This window comes from Kwoniella bestiolae, chromosome 7 (assembly GCF_000512585.2).
Source record: "Kwoniella bestiolae CBS 10118 chromosome 7, complete sequence".
NCBI classification, from domain to species: Eukaryota; Fungi; Basidiomycota; class Tremellomycetes; order Tremellales; family Cryptococcaceae; genus Kwoniella; species Kwoniella bestiolae.
This window is the reverse complement of record NC_089247.1, coordinates 492,924-518,271: the sequence shown is the minus strand read 5'-3', so window position 1 is coordinate 518,271 and position 25,348 is coordinate 492,924. Positions and strand designations below refer to the sequence as shown.

The window sequence follows — 25,348 nt, the reverse complement described above, 5'->3', positions numbered from 1 at the left end:
GCCGACTTCCGGTTTTGGTTGAGTATGGATTTAAATGACGTGGCATTCCTTCTACTTTATGCACAGGGCGAGTATGAGCGTAGAGTACCGTCAATGGGATCATGCCACCAGCAGAATGACCAAACCGCCTTATCTCGTGCGCGTCAATTTCAGATGGCTACTCTACTCTTCATTCCGATCGAATACCCCTTGAGATCGATAGGCCGTGAGAAACCATGGATATGCTCATGTATATTGATACCCCTTTCCAGTCTTGCCAAACTTGCACATGTTATGGGTATCGTGACTTGACCTCGTACCGAGCACAGTGAGGACTAGTCCGTCCATACACCTCTGTCGAACGCAAGGGTGTCAAAGGACGAGGACGACAGGATCAAATGTCATATGCCGAGCAGACGCAAGTGTACAATTAGAAGACCCATCAAGAGCTAACACTGGATGATACGATCATCCTTCAAGCCAAGGATATAAGAAATACATGCCCAAACAAGATAAGAAAGTGAAGAACCCTATTGGCCTCTACCTCTTCCACCTCCGAATCCACCCCTCCCCCTAGGCGCACCACCACCCCTACCACCTCCAAACCCACCTCTACCACCCGCACCTCCCCTTGCACCACCCCTTCCACCAGGTCCACCACGAGCTGAGAAGCCACCTCGTCCACCTCGGCCTGGGGGTCCGCCTCGCCCGCCTCGTCCGCCTGGACCACCACGACCGCCTCGGGCACCGCCTCGTTCTGTACCATCGGCACAACAATATCAGCAGAGTCCCACGGGAGTTGTTCTTGAACAGGCAAGAGAAGAAAGGTAGAAAGTGGAGATTGGTATCAGATATAATATATATAGATAGCCTCATGAACATCTGTTTGTAGAGTGTTTCGGAGTGAGCTGAGTTAATGTATCATCTTGTATGTTTGCAGGTAGGAGTTGTAATATATTGGGGAGAAAATGAGATGAGGTATCAAAGATAAAATGAGAGATGAACAGAAGGTATACTCACTCTCGACTATATTTTGGTGAACAGATAAAAAACGAAACAGTCAGCGAAACCACATGATCCAGTAGATAAACAAACAGAACCCACCCTTTCCACCAGCAGTCTTAGGCTTAGGCAAAAACCTCTCAATAGGCAACAACTTCTCCCCAGAGATATAAACCTTATCTTCCTGCTTGAAGCTCGACGCCAACATCCCCTGGTCCATCTTGACAGTGAAATACACTTGATTTATCGGACCGAGGATCTCATCGACTTTACCGATCTGGGTCTTGTTCTGGAGGTATATCGGGGCGTTGAAATAGGGGATCTTGGTGGGTGTCACGAGGGAGCAGAGCATCTCGGATTCGACGGGGTGGAGGAAGGAGCCGATTTCTATGTGGGTAAGTGATACAATCAGTCTCTGTCCCACCGAAATTGTTTACGATATTGAGCGATGGGATCTTGTTGTCTCGTCATGTACGACAGCTAGTTGTAAATTGATAAGGATGGAAGAAGGTCTCGTACTCACCCTGTACAGTCTCAGGAGGTCCGAAATCCCTCTGTCCGAAACCGCCTCTTCCACCTCGAGCACCACCTAAAAAGCAAAAAGACACAGTGCAAAATTAGCTACTCATTCATGATACCCACGAAATATACTTGTAATCCCGCAGAGCTCCCTCAACCCCCAACGACAAGCTACATTCCAACTTGGCTTCTCACCGACAGAAAAAACTCAACTCACCCCTGAAACCACCTCGTCCTCCTCTATCACCACCACCCCTACCTGAGAAACCACCTCTTCCACTCATACTTGAATCTAGATTCTATCGAAGGGTGAGGTAACAGTGATAATTGAGAATCCTTTGTTCGGCTCGAAGTCAAAAGACCTACTTCCTGTCGGTCTGCTGTCGCTGTCGATGATGAGATGAGAATGAGAATGAGAATGAGAATAAGATGAGCTATTTGATGTCTATTATGATGATGTAGCATCTAAACCTCCCGAGGATGCCTCAAGCCTTTCGTTAAAAGCGAAATTCGACAATCCCAACTTTTTCACTGGTTCTTAAATGGGGTGCATCAAAGAAGACCCCTTGGGCTTCGCATGATTGCCACGTGTCGTCATCGTTCAAAGACGGTTGAGGATGATCACCTCGAGTTGTGTTATCGTCATTCCAGATGAAACGTATCTATGCATGCATACAACATACAAAGATTAATACACTGCTGAGACCAACTATAACGAGCTCGAATCATGGGAGGTGAGCCATACTTTTTGGTGAGTGTTGCGCGCGAGTGAAGCTGACTCTCTACGATCACACCCACCAGTAACCTTCTCTTCGTTATGGTCGCGTCTATTCTCAAAGCGAGAGACGAAAGTGTTGATACTAGGGTTGGACAATGCTGGTAAAGTGGGTAATCTGATTCCTCTCTATCCCAAGTGCCCTCTCATAAGACTTGCAGGGAGAATACTCTCGAGAGACTGATGCTGATCCACAACTACGCCATACCCAGTCAACAATCCTCTACAGAATAACGATGGGATCCATAGTAGCCTCGGCACCCACCGTGGGATCCAACCATGAGATATACGATTACAAAGGTGTAAGATTCGGTCTGATAGATATAGGCGGTCAGACGTCGTTGCGATCAAGTTGGAGTCAGTATTTCATGGGGACCGAAGCGATCATTTTAGTGATTGATTCGAGCGATAGTGCGAGGTTGGGGATGGTTAAGACGGAGTTGATGAAGTTGGTTTCTGATGAGGTGGGTCCAGTCTGGTCCATTCATCCTCTCCTTCTCTTTGAATGTACCCTACCCCCTCCCAAGTTCTCACCCATTGGTTCATTTTTGGGTATACATTACTCGATATCCCATATCTATCTGATGTCATCGCCTCATCAAATCGCTAATAAACCATACCCACGTAGCAACTCAAAACATCCCTCTTACTAGTGCTAGCGAACAAACAGGATCTCCCCATATCGCAGGGTCGTCTAACCCCCGCTCAAGTGTCCGAAGCGCTTGGTCTGACTGATCTGAGGGAGAGGGAATGGCAGATCATGGGATGTAGTGCGTTGACTGGGTTGGGGTTGTTCGAGGGGATGGATTGGTTGGTTGGGAAGTTGGAAGCTAGGGGATGAGTCGTGAATTGCTGCTCAAGTCAGAAACGAGGAATACTATTACAATTCATCGCATCAGAGCCCGATATTAGGGATGCAGTCTGATGAAACACCTAACGAAATGACCTTACCTCACGATCTATATTAGCATACATGATTTCCGATTGTATAGATATGTGTACTGTATGAACATGATGATATCTCAGAACGTGGCATGTATCATTCCGATTATGATTGACCAACCGGATATTACCTACTCTCTATATGATATGATCCATTATGCAAATCCACTTAGAACCCACCACTCAACCCCACACCGCTCGTTCCCCTCCCAGCAGCAGCTCGTCCAATTCCAAACCAACTTCTCTCCCCCCTCCAAACGAGCTTACCGACCCTTACAGCCTCTCTCGCAAAGATCTCACCGAAACCAAGGAACACCCCATTTATGAACGGTAGCACCAGATTGATTCCAATCACAGCTAACACCCTTCGGAGAGTGAGTTTAGAAGGGTCGAACAAGCTCAAAGTGAGTGAAGGAGGCTGAGAAGGTGGTAGACCACCTGAAGGGGGTTGTTTGGAGGATGAAGGGATATTGACGATGTCAGATTCCTCAGAGTTGGATTGCGGTCTGGAGACTTCCTCGCCTGATGAGCCTGAGGGTGAGCCTCGAGAGAGTTCTTCCCATGCTCCGGAGGTTGCTGAGTGTCTTGAGAGGGTTGCGGACTCGGTGGGAGCGGAGGTTTGGCTGACGGGAACGGGGTCTTGGAATATCGGGGGGATGGGGTCGGTAGATCGGGTTGGATCGTATGAAAGCTGGGCAGAGGTAGGTATGAGCACGTGGACATAGTGTTGAAGTTATGTGATAGGAAGGGTACCCATTCGGAAAGGAGATCAGAGGAGCGCGTAGAAAGCAGATCTCGGATGAATCCCACTCACAGGCTTGGAAGCTTCCTTCTTAGGCTGTTCCTTCCCAGTAACACCCCTAGAATCAGTCTCAGTCGTAGGAGCATTATCCTTTTTCTCTCCAACAAGTTCCCAAGCTTCCTTGACTCTCTTCTCTCTCTCTCCTTGACCCTTAGCTCCTTTCTTAGTTTCGGTTGTACCCTCCAACTCATCTTTCAGCTTCTGCGCATCTCTCTTCTTCTTCTCCTCTGCCAATTTCTCTTTCTTTTGCTTAGCCAAATCATCCTTCATCTTCTTCTCTGCATCCGCATTCTCCTTTTCGATCCTCTCTCTAGTCTTGAGAGCTTTCTCTCTGGCAACAGAGGACTCAGCTTGCCATTCTTTGGTGTATCCTTCTAATGTGTCTTTCCACTCTGCCATGCCCTCGATGGGCTCGGAGGTTGCAGCGACGGTCTCTTCAGGGATGGCTGTGGGCTCATGAGCCGATTCAGAACCTTTTGCGGGGGGTGGAGGAGGTGGGGGAGATTGAACGATGATTCAAGGGCGGACTGTAATATCATATACGGGTTCAGCACACAGGGGTGTAACCATGGGAATGAGAATGAGAAAACTCACACCCAAGCTGTCTTCCAAGTTGGTGCTCATTTCTACTGTATCTAGTTCCTTTTCTGCTTGTTCTCTTGTATCTGACATGTATGTCGATGAGTTTTATGGTTGATGAAAGAGTAAGATGGATATGATTGAGTGAGGGGGCTAATGTGAAAAGTGACAAAACGATTGAATGACGTTAAAATATCCTTGATCCTCGATTTATCTGGAATACATGGTGGCACGCAATCAGGTTGGGATGCGGAGTCTCCACATTGGATATTCGGATATCAGACTGTGTTCGGGCATTGTCCAAGTCAACAACAAGTGGAGGATGACTGGATGACTGAAATATCAGAAGCACAGCATACTCGTAGTAGTCAGCATCAGTCTTAGGATAACATACACTGCAATACAGATGACTTGCGACCCAGTGTATATATAGCATCGACACCGTAACCCCACAAGATTATATCCCAGCGCACAGAGGCAACAAAGAAACATACACCATGTCCACCTGCCCAGTCTGCGGACAAGTGCAAAACGCAGATCAAAGTGCATTTGCGTATCATGTAAACTCTCATTTCGATGCTGGACCGTCGACACCAATGCCTACACCACCTCCTATCAGGACATCTCAGGAGAAGTCGAATATAAATCAAGAGCAAGAGAAGTACGCTCATTCTCGTCATTATGTATATATATGAGCTAAGCTGACTTGGCTGTAGTGGTACTCAAGAATCATGCCCAATATGCGATTTCCCACTTTCCTTCCTAAAACCTACCGAAGCTGAGACTCACGTTAATGGGTGTCTTGATGGACCGACCCCATCAACTCAAGCAATTTCGAAACGTAGACGACCGAGTATATCTACTCGAGAAGAGGAAGACGATGATCTAGATCTGGATTACGATTTCATTGTCCCCACCGATCTGAACTTGCAGGGTAATCGAGGGAGAAGTCAGGAAGAGGGGGTGGACGAAGGGTGGGACGGACCTGCTAAGCCTGGAGGATGGATGGATTGGACGGGAAGGAAGGTGGAGAGAGGTGATCAGTGGTATGTCCTCTTCATACCTGACTCAAACCCTACTGAGGATATACAGAATTGCGGAGAAGCTGAATTCAGAGTAAACAGGTGGGATCCCCTTGATGGCTCTACTTCGGATATAACAAGTAATTTCTCACCTGGTAGGCTTCTCTTCAGAACAATTTCTCATCACGAGCCCAGGCCCAGCTGACCTCATCCCACTAGGGGTGATACCAATCCTCGCTCAGACACTACGAACATCCTCTCATCACGGTACGACCCGCCGAGCGGTGTTATGTAGGGATGTAACCCATATCAAAGGGATATGGAAATTTGACATGGGTAAGTACACCCCCTACCCCATCTCACACCCAGAACCCAGAATCCTGAAGAGTAAGACTGATGTGCGATGGACCATTAGGTTGGGGATGCGGATATCGAAATGCCTTGATGTCCATATCTTCCCTTTTATCAGTCCCAACATACCAATCTATCTTCGACAGGCAGAACAACGGTGCTGAACCGGGAGTAAGAAGGGTACAAGGATGGATCCAGGAAGCCTGGGAGGAAGGGCACGATCCGGAAGGGAGAAGACAATTGAAGGGGAAGGTGTTGGGTACGAGGAAATGGATAGGGCCGTCTGGTAAGTAACGTGTCTCTCCTAATGAAGGGTGATCCGATAGAATCATAGGTACTTGGCTGATAGTACTGCGGAGGCAGATTTATACGCCATGTTTACGTATAAAGGTATACCGTGAGTACTCTTTCAATCAATATTCATAAGCATAATGGGATCTTAGCTGATATGTCTGTGTACTCGTAGTTGCGAACTTTGTGAGCTTCATCTACCTTTCCTATCCAAACAAAAACAGGGTAGCAAAAGCTGACAATCTGAATAGACGATTTCCCCAAGCCGAAAGATCCGAAAGATGGATCGAGGACCGCGCATATAGCATTGCAGCAATGGGTTAAAGCGTATTTTGTGGGTTTCATCAGCAATCCTTGGTGCGACGGTTCAGCTAATCATACGTATGCATATTTCCAGTCAGATAACACTGAGTATCAATCCAATGGCGACTCGAAATCAGCCTTTGATGTTCTCATGCGAACACAAGATGGAGGATCCGGCCGGGGCGAAGTAATCAGGATAACCAAAAAGTTCCCACTTATATTGCAGGTGAGCTATCACTCGAACGTGATGTCCGTATGCCTAAGCTGATATGGATTGATTATCTAGCATTCCGGACATTCGAGGACTATCGTAGGGTATGAAGAGAACTCCAGGGGAGATATCAACTTGTTGCTATTCGATCCAGGGAGGTAAGTTCATCTTACCAAATCGGGAATTCCCATTGGCTTGTTATATGAATGTACGCTGATAACCAGCCATGACCACAGATCGATGCCCAAAGACATCCGCACCACAGCCATATCCCACTTATCCCAATTCCGTCGACCCAGCTTACCCTCCCCCGATCCCGAACCTTCCTCATCATCCTTCCGACCCCACATCCTTAAGAAACGCTCATCATCCATCTCAGCCACACATGAACCCGCCCGACCGTTCTCACCACCATATACCAATGGACGAGCCGAGATTGACTACTCGACAAGTCAATTCAACCTTGCTCTCTCGCATCAGGTGGATCCTGCCCATCCTAGAGGTGGGGTACTTCCTCTGGGGGATGATGAGGAGATCACACCCTCTGGATGGGTACGAAAGAAACTATCAAAGGTCAAGTCCTGCACTGCAAACGAAGTGGGAGAGTTGGACGTACTCAAGACGTTGAATTACTTTAGAGTGAATCTTGGGAACTTGTCCAGGCACACTGAATATCAGGTGTTGGCGTTTACAGGATTGGGTGTGTTGAGTGCTAGTGAGAGGGAGAAGAGGAAGGTCGTGAGTAGTACGGTGGTTAGAACTTAGGTTGGTCATGAGTCTGAGAACTGTGATCGTGGTTTGGTAGATGACATGTCATTACTGTAGATGTCGCTTGGACAGTGCACTGTGTGTACGTGTAGCCATCTTCTTGTATCGTAAAGGGTAGTGTGGTGCATTGCAGAGATATGCATTGTTGTAACTTGTACGAGTAGTGAATGCGGCTCAAGAGCAATGGTAATTCATACATGACGCCCCTCTGATCTCGCCACTTGCCTTGTTTCGATTGTAATTTCTGGTTCTGATCTCTGTGAAGGACAACGGAGACGAGAAAAAGGAATTAGAGAAACGATGCATTCGTTAAAATTCATAAATAGAGACTAAACCAGATCATCGACTGTACAGCTATGAGAGTTACACCAGAATAATCGAAGGGAGGCAAAGCACTCTTTCTCGGCATGGTCGCATTAGTCCGTCCAACACCTAAGCCCCATACTGATTCCTCCTCCCACCTCCATACCTCGGACTCCCGCTCTGCTGATTCTGCTGATTCCCAAATGGACTCTGACCCGTCCCATTCCCACCATATGGACCCGAATAGCTCGCTCGGGCCTGATGCCCGTGTCCCCCTTGACCTGAAGAGTACGATCCAGCCGAACTCCCATAACTAGGTTGTAAAGGCGTGTACATCATTCCCATCCCATTATTATCCCTTGCATCTCCGAATGCATCGAACGTACCGGCCCCACTCGCTGAGTTGGGGTTGGACGTAGCTGCCGGTGGAGGGTATGTGGGTAGACCAGTGGGGTTTCCCCCATAGGATGATCGTTGGTGTTGATGGGGGGAAGGTTCGTACTCCCTTCGAGAGGAACCACCATAATCTGCATTATTGGTTGGTGGAGAGACACCTATGTGAGGCTGCATCTGGTAGGTCTGATTTCCAGATAAACTAGGATGCGTCCTATGACCACCATGACTATGGCCATGTCCGTGTCCCTGCGATTGATGATGCGAGGGATAGGCATTACCAGGCATTAACCAATTTTGACCACCGGAGGAATTTCCCGACATAGCAGCTAGCTCAGCTTGTTCTTGTAGATATTCCAATTGGGGATAAGAAGCATTATGCAAAGAAGATTGCTTCTGATGTCCTTGTTGTCTCTTCTCCCATTCTCTTGTAAAGTCATCTCGATTCATGACTGGGGTCAAGGAGTTTCTCACACCTGACGGGTCTTGAGCTCCGAATTGGACTAATCTCGCCAGTGCAGGTGGGATAGCGTCCATCTGGTTGATCGTGTTCGCCCTATTACGCGTAGCAGGGTAATACGAGTTGGGTGGTGGGTTGGTCGCAGATAGGTTCATCGCATTGGACGTATTAGCAGGTTGACGTAGTTGAGCATGAGATGTTGACGAGTTTAACGAAGGAACGCGCTGTTGTTGATACGATGCTTGGGCTGGTGGCATTTGCCATTGTCCCGAAGGTTGTCTTTGACTCTGCTGGGCGGGCATTTGCTGACTTGGTATACGATGTCCATGACCATAGACTGGTTGTTGAGACTGCTGCATATCATATCCGGGTGAGAAAGGTCCAGGTCTTGGTGCGTTGGCAGCGGTTTGCACTTGAGCAGTGTACGACTGGTGTTGCGCAAGCTGCTGGTTGTATGAGGCCGCATCGGAGTAAATTCGTTGCGACCGAGTCGAGGTGGGACTTTGTACGAGACCGCCGTATTTTTTGCTCGAGGATGGAGAAGATGATGGCACTTCCGCCGCGGATGCCTGAGACGATGCTCTGCTGGTAGGTGCGGTGGGCTGGCATAGGAGTTGTCAGCTATGTTCCCGAGCGACCGCATCTTTCTAGCTTACCTGGAATGGTCCAGTGAACTTTTCACCAGTGATGAACGGATGTTTAGCAGCTTGTTGAGGGGACCATCGCTTGATTGGGTCCATGTTGAGCAGACCTTCAGCGAAATCGACAAAGGATCTTCTCATCGCCATTTCTAGGAAACGAGTATGGAACACATGAGCTTATATTCTACGTGGAAAGTGGACAATCGCCGAAACTCACCTTTATCTATATCAGATTGCTTAGCACCTCTTTTGCTGAATGAGTATTCCATGATGATATCTTTCAGCTTGGTCTGCTTGAAGTATTGCTTCGAAGGTTGTTCATCCGTTCGATGCTCGGAAGCATACTGATGCATTGATTTGAGCTTGTATACCTTCCTGCCATAGGCGTCGGTTGAGGTGTTGAAGAATTCGTGGGTCTGTTTGCCGACTTCGAGTAAGTGGTTGGGTGGGGTGCTATAAGTACGAATGTGACAATCAGCATGTGGCCAAGTAACCACATCAGCAAGGTATGTGAACCGACTTGCCCTAGCATGTCGACTATTCTAGATAATTGGTTGTATTCACTCGTACCAGGGAAGAGGGGCAATCCCAAGAATAGCTCAACCACGATACATCCCAATGACCACATATCGATGGCAGTCGAGTAGGGGAGACCTAGGAGGACTTCAGGCGATCGATAGAAACGCGATTGGATATACGTATAAACAGTTTGCATTTCGTGACATGCTGAACCGAAATCGATGATTTTGATTTGAGGGGATTGTAGGCTGTGTCATGTTATAGGTATCAGCGAGGTTCGATGGATGAAGCGAGAAGGGAAGACAGGCAAATCCAATTGAGAACCAAGCGGCGGAGGGGAGTGGCCGGGAGGCGGAGATTGGGGGAGAGCGAAGGGAGAGTGAGAAACAGACGTGAAGGGAAAGAGGGAGAAATAGGGAGAGAGGGTAGAGAGGGTAGAGAGGGTAGAGAGGGAGAGAAGCGAAGGGGGAGGAAAGGAGAAAAGCGAAGGGAAGAGACGGGGAGAAGGAGATGAAGAGGGAGAAAAGGTGCACTAACGACTTTAACAATATATTCTCAGGCTTCAAATCACAATGAATCAACCTCGCCTCCTTCAGCACCGTCAGACAATTCAACATCTGCGTCGTAAACACTTTGACCAGTTGGGTACTCAACCCCTTGAATTGGTTCTGTTTGATCAGTTCGTACAAGTTTGAAGAGAGGCATTCGAATACCAAACACAGATGGTTCTTGTGGGTGAATGAATCGTGCATTCTTAGTATGTGATGTCGGTCGTTGGGGTCGTGTTGGTTGTTGAGCTAAAACGATCGAATCGATTAGATCAACAATACTCTTTCATTCGTCATCACCCCAAAGCGAAGCTGCACCGCTGTTGAATGATTATCGAAAGAAGACCCAACTTACCAATTCCAAAATAGCTACCTCCATCTTACTCTGCTGCAGATACGCAGGTTTATTCTTCACAACCTTCACAGCGACGATCTCGTGCGTACGCATATTCTGGCATTTTACTACCTGTCCAAAGGTTCCTTGACCCAGTACGTCCAGAATGAGGTATCTGTAATTGTAGCAACACAATCAGATCAGCTAATAGTCGACTACGAGGATGCGAGAATAGGTGTGATGTGAGGCCGACTCACCTATCACCACCGTGCTCACCGCCCAACACATCGTTCACATATAAGATATAATCCCAATCTTCATTATCCGCTCCATCGTTATGTACAGGTTTAGAAGGTTTCGTCAAGACCCTTCTGGGATTATCGGACGTTTCATATCGGAAGGTGGGATTACACAGGTTGTATGTTTGGGGTAAAGCAGTAGTGAGGCATTTGAGAGGCTACAGAGTGGAGGATAAGCAATCAGTGACTATCATCAATTGACAGGATTGGATGTATGACAAGGTGGAGTAGGTATGGAGTTTAAGTCTGGACGATGTTTGAGAAGATACGAAAGGGAAGACACGCCCCAACTCACACTAAGGTATTTCCCCGGTGCATCCGGATCCGCCCTCCTCCCATTCGGTTGGGCATTAACAACAGGTTTCAAGTCCGCCCAATCGCGTATCTCCCTCAACCCAGACCTAGAGGGGGTATCTCTCATTCCGTCTCTCGTAGGCAACACTACTCTATTGGGTGCGAGTTCATATTTACCGGCAGGTGTAACAGGCTGGCTAGCGGGGTATAACTGGTTCGAGGTTGAGGCTCTATTAGTGGGTGGAGGGGGTCTACCACCAACGGGAGAAGCTACAGGTCGGTTAGAAGAGGAAGAAGCTGCAGGCGGAGGAGGGATATTCCAGTTCCTAGGCGAGGTCGGTAAGTTACTCGCACCTGGGGGAGGGATACTAGGCGATTGGGAAGTTGAAAATCCCGCCGAAGAGGAAGATATATCATATGGGTTCAACAATGGAGAAGAGAGACTTGGACTCTCTCCTCCACCGCCGAGGGGAGCAGGTTTGGCGAATGGCGAGAGCTGATCAGATGTTTTGGATTGGTATGATCCCGTTGATGACATTCGTTGATTGATGGATGGTCTTCTATAATCTGTCCAGTGGCTTTGGGTTGCATCTGCGGAAGAAGCAGATACAGCTCCAGATACAGGTCCCGGATCAGATCCTCTAGGTATATATGGGTTATTAACTTGATATGTCGAATTTGGATCGTTGGCTGTCTGTTGCTGTTGCTGTTGTCGGAGCGCATGGGCGGGTACAGGCGGGGGATTCATGGAGGTATTACTTGAATAAGGTTTATTAGGCGACATGACTATATCCCTGCTCTGCTGAGTCTGAGTTTGAGCTTGTGCTGGTTGACCAGAATACCCATGAAAGCTTGACCTTTGGGCAGTGTTCGAGTAGCTATTACCAGACCAATTTGATGATGAGGAAGCTACCGAGGGTATAGTGGATAAACCCCCGGGATTGAGATTGGTATTATCGCTTACATCCATATTGCCAAATCCACTTTCCACATCGTCTGATCTATATGCAAAAGGGTCTTTCTTCCTTGATCCGCCCAACGAGGCACTTCTTCCCAGGTAGCTATGAGAGTTTGAATTGGAAGGTACGGAAGAGGGAGGGGGCATCAATTCGTCTGGAGTGGGTTGATGATGCTGAGGAAATGGGATTGAGCCGTATGGTATAGGTCTTTGCGAGTTCGGTACGGGCGGTATACCTCCTGACGTGGTAGGTACTCTAGGCGAAGCGGAGAATGGAGAAGAGAGTATCCCGCCAGTATAGTTGGTTTGAGTGTTACGATGAGCCGACGTAGGTGGAGGAGGGGGGATCTGAGGTGGACCATCCATATTTGTGCGGATTGGAGGTAAGGTCGACCCTCCAGCGGCAGGTGGGTGGTGGTTGAAGAGTGGTAGAGAGAATGGGTCGTCTTCCATCTTGGAGTAGTCGTGATATGAGGAAGGACGAGACATCGAACGATCAGGTCGAAAGGGTTGAATCACCACTTCCTTGGCAATGTTGTTCAGCTTGTTACTTGATGCGGATCCAGCTAGTTCAAATGGTGAGGAGGGTGAAAATCAGGTAGATTGGAGGGAGGAAGGAAGCTTTGCGTCGTGTATGGAGAGTTTAGTGCTTCCCTTCTGACTTGCACTGTTGGGTATTCTGAGGGAGATTGATCCTACAGTACAAAGATATTCACGGTCAGCTCGGTGATCGATAACGCAGCGGGAACAGGTGAGCAATGAGGGTTGATGAATGAGCGGTAATGAGATAGTAGGCACCTTGTCCTCTCAATTACACAGCTATAAGAAGAAAACGTTCTTCCTCGCTTGCTTCTGAGGAGAAAACGTCGATTCGCAGTAACAGGACAGGGTGAATTTGGGAGGTGATGAGGTCGCGGAAAGTGGAAGTGGAAGTGAGTGCGTCAGTCTAGATATGACCGCTGATCGCACGTTTTGGTGATTGATCTATGCTGTGTTGTAATTCTATGAAGCTATCCTTCAGAGGCGATAGGGGATGATGAGGTATGTAAGATATGCACTGAATGGATGGAGGGATGAATGTGGTGTATATGGTGTACGGTGTGCACTAGCAGTATGAGGATGCGCCTTATACGCGTGCAGTGAACTGGAGTGACGTTGATGCTCACTCAGGTGTGTCTAGGTGTAATCGGACCCTTAGTGGCAGTCAGCAGTCAGTCACAAACTCATAGAGTGCACATCTCATCATTCTTTCCTTTTATCCTCCATTCGTAAACTCAGCTCAACCCATCATCATACTAACTTAAAGCATGACCTCATCTAGCAAAGTAAGACCACTTCATATCAATGCATCCGAGAAACTTAACTTGAAATCGAGTAAAACACATTTTATCGTTGTAAAGTTCATTTCCCCTTTCTAACAAATAAAGTTCATAATTACAACTCTTCTCTCTTCTCAACTACTCTACGTTCCTACCACCTCACTTAATCTCCCCTACCCAGCTTATCCAAAGCTCGAACACCTTGTTCATCCCATTCTTCCTTGGTCACCCAGAACGCCTCCTTGTCTTTCATGATATCAGCCAACACGGCTCCACCTAGGAAGACCATGTGTTTCCTTCTGGGTGGATCTTCGATTCGGATCTTGAAGTTCTACGAACAGAACCGAGTCATCAGCCGTGTCATTTTAACAGCCATATCTCAGAGATCTGTTATGTAGGAAAAAAACTCACAGATAGCCTGGAAGCATCACCACCCAGTACTCGAGTAAGATACAATTGCTTCATCTCTTTCTCTAATCTAGATGGGAACCCGGGGTACATTGAAGAACCACCGGAAAGTACGATGTGTTTGTACAGCTCTGATCGGGTATCAACAGCAGCTTGTTGGATGGTTTGGAAGAGGAGTTCTGAGGGGTGACAGGCAGTCAAAGTCAGCAAATGTCGAGTTCGTGATGACCGATCACTCCAATCCGACTGCACTCACCTGCTACACCAGGTTGTTCGACGTCAACAAGATGAGGTTGGAACATGCATTCGGGAGCTTCGTATCGTTCTGATCCGACTTTGATGACCCGACCGTCTGGGAGCTATAGAGTAGAACAGAGAACAAGATTAGTATTAAGCAATCCGTTAACGGTCTTCCTCCATGACTCATTGTGTACACTATCCAGCTTCAGCTGTTCTGAAGCTCTCTCTTTCCCTTCATTGTTGCCGCGACTTTCTTGACCCCGCCCTCGTGCCAGAGGAAAGCCTACTCACCGTATAATTCTCCACCAAAACCGTAGTCTCCTCCCCCAGCTTCTTATCACTCTCCAAATCATAACTCGTGAAACACAGGGCCTCCTTGATCCCTCGAACAGTTTCGAAATCTGCCGTTCTCTCAAACGCATACCCTCTCATCAAGAGCAGCTTGATCAAGTACCTGGTGACATCTCGTCCGGCCACGTCCAGTCGTCTTGTCAAGTGAGGGAGGGCGAAGCCGTCATAGACTGGTACGATGTGGGTTACACCGTCTCCTGAATCTACTACTACTCCTGTTTGGAGACCTGGGTGGGGGGTGGGTGGGTCAGTACAAGCTCATCCGCTGACTGAAAACGAAACATATGATGGATGAAGAGTAGATTGCCTCGTTGAGAATCACCTTACAATGAATGGGAAGGGGTATAAGAGCGACACGAACGAAGTGCCATGACCGCAACTCACCCTGAGCATAGAGCGTCAAAACAGCCTGAATAGCCACATAAATCCCTCCAAACCCATACTGCTCAAACATCACCTCTGCCATCTTCTGTCTATTCACCTTTGGGTTCATGGGCGGTTCCGTCAGAAGCACCTTTCTACCCCTCGGGTCGATATTGAGCTTCTCGTTGAAGGTGTAATCCCACAGATGACCCATATCTTCCCAGTTCTTCACTATACCATGTTCCATCGGTTGGCTCACTTGCAAAAAGCTCCTAAACTCGGATGCCTCGTCTCCGACCATTATATCTTTGATTTGGGAGGTACCGAGTCTTTCTTCCGCTCTGAGGATGGGTCGACCGACGACGGAGGGGAAGACTAGGAGCGACGAAATGGAGTGTAAGCGGTAATCTCATCATATTTACGACGAGCTGCGTCTAGTACGATATTGGAAGATATAAGATGCCATGCCTCTGCGTGTCGCACTAGACCCAGACACTCACCATACTCTGGGAAGTTGGATCCTGCATAACCGCATTTTACGAACTATGACACGATGGATCAGCTAGCGATCGCAACACAAGTATCTAGCCAGCTGATATAGACCCGGCCACTCACCCCAGTTCCATTATCCACGACGAGGGGGACTGAAGGGTCCATGTTGTATCGAATACGAGTAAGAATCGCAAGGGAAGGGAGAAGTTTGAGGCTTTACGCTGGTATTCTGTGTTATGTGTTGTACCAAGTACTGCTGCTGGTGGTTCTGTTGAGCTGGTGTCTAGGTTCTATAAGTATGAGTATATATAGGTTTGAAAGATAGCTAATATCGATATGCAACGTCTATCAACATGCAACTCACATCGCCTTGTACGGTCAGTCAATGCACGTCACTGAACTGGACTATTACCCTGAAAACAAATTAGGCATGCAGCCGCATTCGTGCGCACCTAACTATTTGGCTGATTTGGGTGGCAACATCAATGACACCGATAACGAACGTGAATTTCAACGTCAACGTTGAGATTGATAAGATAGTTCCTCGTTCCATCGTCATCAAACCACTGCAACATTCGATCAACGACAAGTTACTATCGAAGAGAGATAAAAGAGAGCACACATAACAATATGGTCTGTAAAAAGTGCGAAAAAGTGAGCACACCATCCTACCTTCTCACGTTCTTTCCTACCTTACCCAATTCCCATCCATCCAATAAAAACGACAATGAGACAAATCTCATCTCAACCACCCTTCCAAGGCTATACCAATCAGTCATCACAAGGCTGACTCGATGTATGTCTATAGAAACTATCAACCGTAGCCGCCCCCGACCCCTTCCAACCCTCCTCATCGACCCGTAAGATAGGTGAAAACAAGCTCCTATCCGCCAGAGCAAGGGCTTCACCATACGTCAAACCTGGTACGGGCGGTGCAGGGGGAGTCAAGAAGGGGAGCATAAATCCGTATGGAAACAAGTGTATAGATTGCAAGGTGGGTGGTAATCATACCCAAACCTACGTTCGAAAAGCAATGCTGATTCACTGATCACGTCGGATCGGATGACAATAGCAATCGGTCCAGCAGAATAACGCCTCGAGGTGCCAGAAGTGCGCTTACAAGAAGGTGAGTTGAGCATTTCCTTGCCGTATGAGCAATGCACAACGTGATCTCTCAGAGGAGACTTATCGCTGACATCTTCGTGGTGTGATAGGGTTTATGTGCGATATGTGGTAATCTCGTATTAGATACTTCGCGTGAGTCACTATCAATCTCGTCTTGTCAACATCTACTGACCCATTTGTTTTCTTTGATCTACAGGTTATAAACAAACTTCGAAATGATCCTCCTACACATACTCATTCCTTCCCCCTTATCCGCGGTCTTATTGTTGAAATCAAAAACGACTGGAGTCATCCACATTCATCCTAAATCCCGCAATTGTTGTATATTGTAAAGTATGTATATCCTCAGACATGCAACCCATTATTCATGATACACATGATCACTAAATATGTACATGAAAACAAACACAACAATAGATCGTTACTTATCACGTCTAATCAAACTACCAAACCTCTTCAACCCCCCAGTCATGCTCATCCCTCTTTCCTTCCTACTATTCCCACTTTCCTCTTTTTGCGCATCACCACTGCCATCGTCATTACCATTCTCATTCTCATACCCTCTTATCTGACCCTGTTCCCTCGCGTAGCTTCCACCTTGATCCATATTATACTCCCGAGCACTCTCCTCAACAGTCCCAACCTCACTAGGCGGCGTCCCCCTCTGACTCTGACTCAACCCAACAATCGACATTGCCCTCTGCCCCAACCCCATTCCCATTCCGGACAAACTTAAATTAGAAGAGCTATTCCAACTCAATCTCTTCTCCGATGGGGTCTTGCGTATACTCCCCCTTCCCTGCGGTATGACCGGTGTAAGAGTCGGTGTCTGACTTGGATTCCTAGTATGTCCCTGTCCGTGGGTGTTACTGGGTATAGTATTGATACTTTCCCTAGGAGATGAGGTGGCATTGCTATTGCTGTGGATACTCAGGACATTACCACCAGCGTGAGTGCCCGTGGGACCTAGTTTCAATTTAGGTAGTTTGTATGATCCCTCATGACGTGAAATGGACGTTGAGGAGTAGTTGGATATCACTGGAGAATTGTACGATTGGTTGTTCGGTAGAGGCGGTAAGGGGTGGTTGGGGGGCGAAGTAAATTCGAAATTCTTGCTGTGGTCGAAAGAAGGTATATCCTCTGTAGAGGAGGCTTCGGAATTACGAGGTAAAAGGGTGATCTCTTCCGAGAAGGTCTTGAAGAATTCTGCGAAGTCGTCTTTGGTCAGTAGTCGTGCTCAACGTGCCTTACTGTCAAGTGAGCGTGAGATACTGGACACTCACGAGTCTTCAGTGCCTCATGGAAAGCAACATCTTTACAAACGATTTTATGCACCTTCAAACTATCCTGGATCGATCTAACGTATTCCAGTATACCCAGACGTAGCTGTTCGATCTCAGACGTGAATTCAGGATGTCTCTGATTGTAAGATCCGTCCAGGAAAACCTATTCGTCCATTGTCACTTCATCAGCTGATCTACTCTGCGACATGCGACATAGACCGGACCCGAAGCTGACTGACCTTCCTATAAGTTTTGACACCACCACTAACAGGCGAATCGACCGCACCATTAATAGCCGTACCAAGTAACTTTGACCTACCATTCACGTCAGCTTGCACCTGATTAACGCAGAGACTTAAGCTTACTCAGGTAAATGTCCATTCCTCTCTTTACGCAACCTCGTCAGGTTTTTCGTAGCCTTTTCAACCTCCATAATAGCCATACTAACAGGTGGGATCTGTTCATATCGTATCTGAAAGATCTCACTTCGATTCAATATGCCGGGCAATTCCTCTTTAGCTATAATCGCACATTCAAACTGTCAGCTACCACGTTCTGCTCTGTACTTACCCAGCTGGACAAAATCAACATACTAGTAACAACAGTCTTCTCAGTCCAAGTAAGAACCACCTCCACTTCGTTCTGATCCCTCATATACGGTCTCAAGCTCGAGAACTCCCTGACGGCATTATACCTCCAATGGGACTGTACGTTCTCCGCCACGCCGTCTCCAAAGACTGCTCGAGTGAGATCCGCTTCCGGTGCAAGGGGAGTCACCCATATAAGCGGGTTGGGAGACTGTCGGGCTGAAGGCAAGGGAGGGATCTTGGATCGATGGAGAGTAGCTTGAGGATGTTTGAGCTGGAGTGCGTCGCAGCTGTGCAACGACAAACACACAAATCAGCTCAATGTCCGCATTTATCGTTTATCGTGAGATTCAACAGCTTACAATTCAGAATATCTTTGCCACGGTTCTCCCTTAACTACGAAATCTTTATCTTGATTCATTTGTCCAAATTCGCCAAAGTATGCCTAGCACACCGCACAAAATCAGCTCATTCCAACTACCTTGAAAGTCAGAGAAGCACCTACAACTCTAAAGTACTCTGGCTTCCCTCTTCCTCCCGCACCGATCTTCTCCCAAAGCGCAGCTTGATGGTGCAGAAGTTCCGTCAACTTCCCCACGTCAAAAGTCAACTTCTGGTGTTGAGCCGTCAGCTCCTGACAAAGTTCCAGAGCATGTTCGTACGCCTCAGCTTCGGCTAGACCACCAACCCATCAGGATATCAGCCTTCAACTCCCTTCATAGCAGAAAACACCATTAGGTTGAGACAACTCACCAAAATACTCAATAGCATGATAATACAACGCCTCCTTCCTTTGAAACTGATTCTGCGGAGGTAATTTCATGGCTCCACCAAGTATAGCCTCATCCAGCAAATCACCCTTATTATCCCAGCTATATACCTGAGCGTGTAACCTTATAGATAACCCGGCAGATGACCAATTCCTGTTCTGCACCGAGATATCCGCCAATTGCTGGACAAAGCGGATGTACAGATCGTTCCGGCCTATCCTCTCCACGAAAGACATCAGTCGATATATGGCTGACATCTTCTCGTCGGACCATTCGAGCGAGTCTGGGATTTCCCTTAGGGACAGCAAGAGGTCGATGAAGAGCTCGATCTCGTCGAGGAATACCGATACTTTCTCGGTGAAGCCTTGGTCGATCGAGGGAGTAGATTCGAACACTGCTCGAAGCTGGGCTACAAAGTATGCTCGCATCGTGGGATCACTCGATGAAGGTGTAGATCTCGATGTGAACTGAGGCCAGATCATTGCTCAACATCAACCAACAGTAGTCCAGAGGTGAAGATCACTTACGAGCTTGTCTAATTTGGCAAAAATCTCTGTCTCGATGGTATCGAACTTCCCTTCAATCACATATTCCGCATAGATCATAGAGAAAAGAATCTCCACAGCAGTCTCGCACATCGCATCATTGCTCGAAAGGCATAATCCCAGAATCCGCTCTGCTAACCCTGTGAATCGCGTTTGATACTACATCAATTTCAATCCCAGCATGTCAGCGCTCGTCGTCGTGCCGTGGGCAGAAATGGTCGTCGACTCACACCACCATATCTCAATTCAATTCCATCAACCTTGCCATTCGGTCCATCAACAGGCCAACCAATGGCATTCCATAATCTACCTAGTAACTCCGCGCCTTCATCCCTTAGATCTCCAGCGATGATCCATTCAGCCCTCCTTCGCTGCTGCGTCATATCTTCCAAAGCCAACTCCTCACTCCCACAGAACTCGCAAAGCAGCTCAAACAACTTGGTCCAGAGGGTGATATCGAAGGTATCGGCATTTTCGATAGGAGGGATGAAATGTTCGGACTCCAATAATGGTGAAAGAGTAGTCAGGAATTTCAATATTGACGAGAACGACATCAAAGAGAGAGTTAACCACTGTTTCGGGAAGGCCGAAAAGCCTATAACGGATGAGAAAAACTTGAATGTCGATCTGAGTGTCTCGCTCAGAGAGGACACTCCCTCTATGTCTAGCACTTCGTTCAGCCACCTGGTGATATTTGGTCGAGGCGATGATAAAATGAGAGTGAGGATTACCATAGCATTCTCAGCTAGACCGCAGTTGAATGTTTCCGAGGACGGTAAGGCATCTTGTCCGGCGTTTTGTTGTCGTTCCAGTAAAGATAGTGGGGGCATTTCTGAGATCAGAGCGAATGGATGGGTCGAAGGGAAGACATCTGGAGTAGGCTTCCATATAGTCGATGTGGGTGATGACCGTTGTCGGTTCAAGGTGGAATGGGTTTTGGGACTTGAAAGCTCGAAATAAGATTCATACAACCTGTTGACATATATTAGCAAAGGCAATGCCATGATCCATAAATCATCTCGCGTAGACTCACGTGGGCAGCAGAGTCAAACAGTACTCTATATTGTCTTCTTCCTGGATTCGTAAAGCAGTATCATCTCGAATCAAAGGCGAGTCAAGCCATTCCTGTAATTTGTTGACTGTCCAAGCGATGACCTATACCTAGAATCTCAGCCAGGCCTCAGATCATTCCCCAGAGGAGGACTCACGGTCACAGCCAGCCGATTACATTCCAGCCATCTCACCCTCTTCCCATCCTTCGTAATCTGACTATCATCCTTACCTATCGTCCTCAGCTCATCGAACGATCCCAAATGTGGTTTTACCCATCTGACAATAGCGGGAACCAATATCGATCTACTTTCCGAACTTTCAAATACATTCTTCACCACCTGCAGAAGCAATAACAGCATGTAAATCGCTATACTACCCGTGGCGAAAGTCAAGGTGTCGGCAAATTCAATGACCATCTCAGCGATCTCTAAAGGTTGGAATATCCTCGATAAACCAGGTAAGATATCCGCATAATGCTGCACGGCCAAAGTTTGGGTACCTATCAATTGTTTTTCGCTTGATCTCATCAACGAATTGATCTCTTCCAGGATCGATTTGGTCTGCGTACGGAACTCAGATTCGATATGCGTGGAAGTAGCATCCAGTCCTATTCCTCTTGCTCTATCATGCTCTTGAGATCGGATGATAAACCGGAAGAACAGATGCCATACCTTGAGAAAGGCTCGATATTCCGTTGTGGTAGGTGTAGACATGACTTGCTTCATGCATCTCAGTAGATTGAATGCAGATGATGGATAATGGAATTGAGTGTCGATGTAGAGGGTGAACACATTCTTGAAATTCGGGAATCTCCTATCGGAATTCATGGCTAGTACCTTGATGAGTGATTTGAAGATCAATAATTCAACCTCATCTTGACGAGCACCATGATCTGCGATTAACATCGAGAACAGGGCGTCGAATACCGAAGGTGCGAACTTGGCGATTTCATCTTCGGAGACGAAGCTGAATAGTTGAAGGGTCGAGCATAGGACGTCGATATCGCCTCCGCCGGAAGTATGCCATACGAATAAGGCCCTCAAGGTATTATCTTGCGTTTGGAGACTTGAGCAGAGGTATGTTCGGAGGGTGACTCGGTCTCGAAGGGGAATCAGGGATTTTATGGGTGTTGTTGATCCACTGAATTCTGCTTGGGACAAAGCTGGGACTTCGAAATAAGTGCTTGGTGACGGTGGTATGTTCCTCTCGTTCTTGTACAACATGAGATCGTGATCACCATCCTGTATACAAGCGGTGCCATTGGCTAGAGGGAGGTAACCGAATGCGAAAGGCTGTTCTAGCTCTGACGGGTCGGAGTTGAGGTGTCTATCTTTTCCTCTTGAACGGAAGGTGAGGAACAAGTGGTATCCTTCGGCTTGAGCTGACGGTGGCAGAGAGATCTTGACTAATTCACCATATGTCGGTCGGTCATTTCGATGGAACACCAGGGAATGATACTGAGCAATTGTTGGTTCTCCACATCCACCAGCGACCATTACATCAGGTACGATCGACCCGTCTCCACGTCGAACTTCGATAGTCACTTGAACATCACCCTGGTGAGTGGGTATGACTGATTTCCGTACCCGTATTGATCCTCCTGGATTCGTAGGCGCAGGTGTAAAGATTGCGGACCAAAGCTTGACGTATAGATCATTTCGTACTGTTCCGGGATATACTACGTCTGGGAAGCCTAGACGAGCTGAAAGAGGAATATCGAGGAGGAGAGAAGGATGTTCGCGTATGACTTGAGCTGCAGGACCTTGAAATACTTTCAAGCTGAGGGCGATAGCTTCGGCTCTATCATAAAGTCATCAGCTATAGTCCGGGAGAATACTGTCATTCACATTTATGACTCACCTTGATGAGGTAACATATTCCTTTACTCGATTTTGGATGATGTTTTCATGTAAAATCGCAAAAGTAGCTTCATCTTTAGGTAGATATATAGGCACATGAAACTCTACTCCCGTACCCATCTTATCAGTCGCATCCGCTAGAAGTCTGGTCGAAGGGGGTAAATGCAACACAGCACAACCCATGGGACGACGGAAGGTAGGTTTACCTTCCATGGAACTTGAGTGACCATTAGCTGTATACGAAGTATCGATGGTAGGAGTTCTCTGACCACCGTAACCAGATGTGACCGAGAAAGAATCGTCCGTAAGGGTATCCAACATCGATGGGTTGCCATGAGCTGCGCTTCCTTCAGATATACCATAAAGACTTGTCCGGCGACCAGCCGCAGGTCGGACAGCCATTGAACCACTCTCCTGTCTCATCTTCATCGCTCCGTTTCTGACTACTCGACACACCAGGAATATATCGTGAGCCAAGTCATCCAACTTCAAATCGACAAATAGCGTTCGCAACCGTCCGAGTCGCTGTTCAGCATCTCGAGCAGGACTACCTAGGTGGTTGAGGACTAGGCAAAACTCTTCGGTAACGAATCGGCTTTCCGCTTTATTGTACAGTGAGAAGTATAGTTCGGCCGTTTCCCCAGGAGCACACGGGTTGGCGATGAAGGCTCTAACATCTAAAAAGCAATGATAGTAAGATCCTGAACTTGATGGCTGCGTAAGACCGGTAGCTGTTGCATCTATGAGAGAGAAAGGTTGAGCCGAAGGCAGTGTCGGGCGTGGATCAATCAAGCTGGGAAATTTGCCAAATAGGTTGTCAAGCGGTATTAGATCGATGTAAGCGAGCTGCATACCAAATGAGCTCAGGACCTGTCCAAGAAAGGTAGAACCAAGTCGACTCACCTGCACTTGGTAGACATAGCACGCTATACCTCCGACCCAATTTGCTCCTGCATGTGCCCTCTCCTTGTCCACGACCATGACACTTCCATCTTCCAGACTCCTTACTATTACCTCCAACCCCTGAGCGACATTACATTTGACTAATCTTGAAACGCATTCCCTCCGAATACGGACTAATTCGTCTTCACTAAGAGTCTGCGAAAGTAGTTGCCTGCGACCGAGAAAGAGAGCATCGATATGTTGCATGACCGTACCGAACAGTCTATATTCTCGATTAGCGAGGTACGTGGGTAAACGCTATACATCGAATTATCAGCATCTCGAACCAGGTAGAAACCAGAAGAAGAGTCCACTTACACCATACCATTCCCTTATCGCACAAGCTATCTCATCGACCAGAGGCCATTGTTGTCCGGCTATCGTAGAATCTCCTGCAGTCAACTTCGGTAAAGGTGGTTGTTCCTTATTCTCCTCTTCTAGTTGAGCTAGCTTCGATTCCAGTACAAGAGATTTCGGTCTATTCGTTCGCAACCCATCTCTTTTGCCTAAGGTAGATCTCCTTTCCAGCTTATTCGGTGATTTCCCATTATGAGCTTCAACATCCACCACACCTTCCTCTGTGCCTTCTTCCCTTTCTCTAGGAGGACTAGAGGCATCTGTCCCTTCTCCTTCCTCTTCCTCTTTTACAGTATCCATCTCCCCTACCCAGCTGGGATTGGCATTTCGCGCCTTCTCTTCTGCGGCTCTGATCGCTCTCTCGTATGCTTCTGTGAGCTCTCCATTATCATTTGATGCTCCCGGTCGCACATGCACGGCTGCCGCTGGGAATATACCGATCAAGACTGATGGTTCAGGTCGAGGGAAGGTAGCTGAATGTGTAGTGGATGAGGATGGCGCGAGTGATGGTAAAGAGACAGCTTGAACCACATAACTATCTCCCATTTCAGTCATAGCCATGTGAATATAAGTAGAGAAGACTCACCCTCGGTACCATAGATCTTCTTTCCCATCTTCCTCCGCACTGCACTTATATTCCTCGAAAGCGAAGAATTCGTCACCTATATCTAGCGATACTTCGTATGCATTCAACCTTCCCTCCCCTTCAACATCCCCAATATGCCTTAGTCCACTCCACGAGAACCTATTTCTGTTTCTCGTGCTTTTTTGGTCGTCCGTTTGGGTTGTAGCTGGGGTATGAGGAGGGGAACCATCAGGTTGATAAGGGTAGATACAGAATCCCGAGTGGATATATGGTAGAGGTTGCCATGATCCTGTGAGCCTGAAGGAGGGGAGAGATGGTCGTGTCAGCTGAATCTCGAATAGATGACAGCCGGATAAAGCGGAGATGACCTACCTCTGACGTGAAGGGCCAGGTATCGCGGAAGAAGAGGAAGAGGAAGAAGCTGAGGATGATCCGAATCCCAGAGTTGAAGCTGACGAGAGGTGACTCATCTCGTGTGTCAGTGCTGCGGTATAAAAGTCACGATGTTGGGTATCTTGGGCATCGGGTACTAGGTCATAAGGCCAGCAAGATGATGCGAGTATGCAAGTTGAATGAGAATAGAATGGAATGAAGAGGTTGAAACTGAATGAATCGCTATGATCTCTTTTTCAACATTGACATTTATTTTATTACGCTCGGGACTGTTGATGGTACAACCGTGCCTGAGGTTTAGTACTGTTGACACGTTAGATATGTAGAAAAGACAAACGATGATCGAAAAATGTTTGAAATTTGGTGAATCGTCAAGATAAGA

The 25,348-nt window shown here is 47.5% G+C and overlaps 8 protein-coding genes across 8 annotated transcripts; 3 read left to right on the top strand and 5 right to left on the bottom strand.

The window, feature by feature from the left end:
* Positions 1 to 509: 509 nt before the first annotated feature.
* I302_108117 (H/ACA ribonucleoprotein complex subunit 1) lies at positions 510 to 1,784 on the bottom strand (the record flags this gene model as incomplete). The annotated part of the gene is made up of 4 exons (XM_065870603.1): positions 510 to 736; positions 1,084 to 1,368; positions 1,505 to 1,570; positions 1,718 to 1,784. The coding sequence occupies 4 exons, from the start codon at positions 1,782 to 1,784 to the stop codon at positions 510 to 512; spliced, it is 645 nt and encodes a 214-aa protein (XP_065726675.1).
* A 443-nt stretch (positions 1,785 to 2,227) lies between these two features.
* Positions 2,228 to 3,116, top strand: I302_108116 (uncharacterized protein; the record flags this gene model as incomplete). The annotated part of the gene is made up of 4 exons (XM_019194113.1): positions 2,228 to 2,234; positions 2,302 to 2,384; positions 2,488 to 2,739; positions 2,904 to 3,116. 4 exons carry the CDS (start codon positions 2,228 to 2,230, stop codon positions 3,114 to 3,116), a joined length of 555 nt encoding a protein of 184 aa, XP_019044236.1.
* A 270-nt stretch (positions 3,117 to 3,386) lies between these two features.
* Positions 3,387 to 4,691, bottom strand: I302_108115 (uncharacterized protein; the record flags this gene model as incomplete). The annotated part of the gene is made up of 4 exons (XM_065870602.1): positions 3,387 to 3,908; positions 4,032 to 4,350; positions 4,449 to 4,546; positions 4,614 to 4,691. The coding sequence occupies 4 exons, from the start codon at positions 4,689 to 4,691 to the stop codon at positions 3,387 to 3,389; spliced, it is 1,017 nt and encodes a 338-aa protein (XP_065726674.1).
* Positions 4,692 to 5,095: 404 nt separating this feature from the next.
* Positions 5,096 to 7,541, top strand: I302_108114 (uncharacterized protein; the record flags this gene model as incomplete). Its single annotated transcript, XM_065870601.1, has 11 exons — positions 5,096 to 5,259; positions 5,315 to 5,644; positions 5,723 to 5,775; positions 5,840 to 5,956; positions 6,036 to 6,257; positions 6,335 to 6,368; positions 6,438 to 6,448; positions 6,514 to 6,596; positions 6,660 to 6,791; positions 6,852 to 6,934; positions 7,013 to 7,541. The coding sequence occupies 11 exons, from the start codon at positions 5,096 to 5,098 to the stop codon at positions 7,539 to 7,541; spliced, it is 1,758 nt and encodes a 585-aa protein (XP_065726673.1).
* Positions 7,542 to 7,976: 435 nt separating this feature from the next.
* I302_108113 (uncharacterized protein) lies at positions 7,977 to 12,746 on the bottom strand (the record flags this gene model as incomplete). Its single annotated transcript, XM_065870600.1, has 8 exons — positions 7,977 to 9,302; positions 9,357 to 9,490; positions 9,559 to 9,794; positions 9,866 to 10,108; positions 10,398 to 10,657; positions 10,764 to 10,917; positions 11,000 to 11,199; positions 11,337 to 12,746. 8 exons carry the CDS (start codon positions 12,744 to 12,746, stop codon positions 7,977 to 7,979), a joined length of 3,963 nt encoding a protein of 1,320 aa, XP_065726672.1.
* A 1,029-nt stretch (positions 12,747 to 13,775) lies between these two features.
* I302_108112 (uncharacterized protein) lies at positions 13,776 to 15,631 on the bottom strand (the record flags this gene model as incomplete). Its single annotated transcript, XM_019194117.1, has 7 exons — positions 13,776 to 13,943; positions 14,024 to 14,199; positions 14,277 to 14,379; positions 14,552 to 14,838; positions 14,996 to 15,349; positions 15,475 to 15,517; positions 15,590 to 15,631. The coding sequence occupies 7 exons, from the start codon at positions 15,629 to 15,631 to the stop codon at positions 13,776 to 13,778; spliced, it is 1,173 nt and encodes a 390-aa protein (XP_019044240.1).
* A 465-nt stretch (positions 15,632 to 16,096) lies between these two features.
* I302_108111 (uncharacterized protein) lies at positions 16,097 to 16,810 on the top strand (the record flags this gene model as incomplete). The annotated part of the gene is made up of 5 exons (XM_019194118.1): positions 16,097 to 16,120; positions 16,275 to 16,460; positions 16,539 to 16,592; positions 16,681 to 16,723; positions 16,788 to 16,810. The coding sequence occupies 5 exons, from the start codon at positions 16,097 to 16,099 to the stop codon at positions 16,808 to 16,810; spliced, it is 330 nt and encodes a 109-aa protein (XP_019044241.1).
* A 202-nt stretch (positions 16,811 to 17,012) lies between these two features.
* I302_108110 (uncharacterized protein) lies at positions 17,013 to 25,043 on the bottom strand (the record flags this gene model as incomplete). The annotated part of the gene is made up of 17 exons (XM_065870599.1): positions 17,013 to 17,797; positions 17,875 to 18,037; positions 18,114 to 18,189; positions 18,240 to 18,393; positions 18,468 to 18,751; positions 18,824 to 18,906; positions 18,967 to 19,136; positions 19,215 to 19,698; positions 19,759 to 19,935; positions 20,007 to 20,748; positions 20,810 to 20,931; positions 20,985 to 22,629; positions 22,690 to 23,534; positions 23,592 to 23,888; positions 23,949 to 24,522; positions 24,574 to 24,870; positions 24,946 to 25,043. 17 exons carry the CDS (start codon positions 25,041 to 25,043, stop codon positions 17,013 to 17,015), a joined length of 6,996 nt encoding a protein of 2,331 aa, XP_065726671.1.
* Between the last annotated feature and the right edge of the window lie 305 nt (positions 25,044 to 25,348).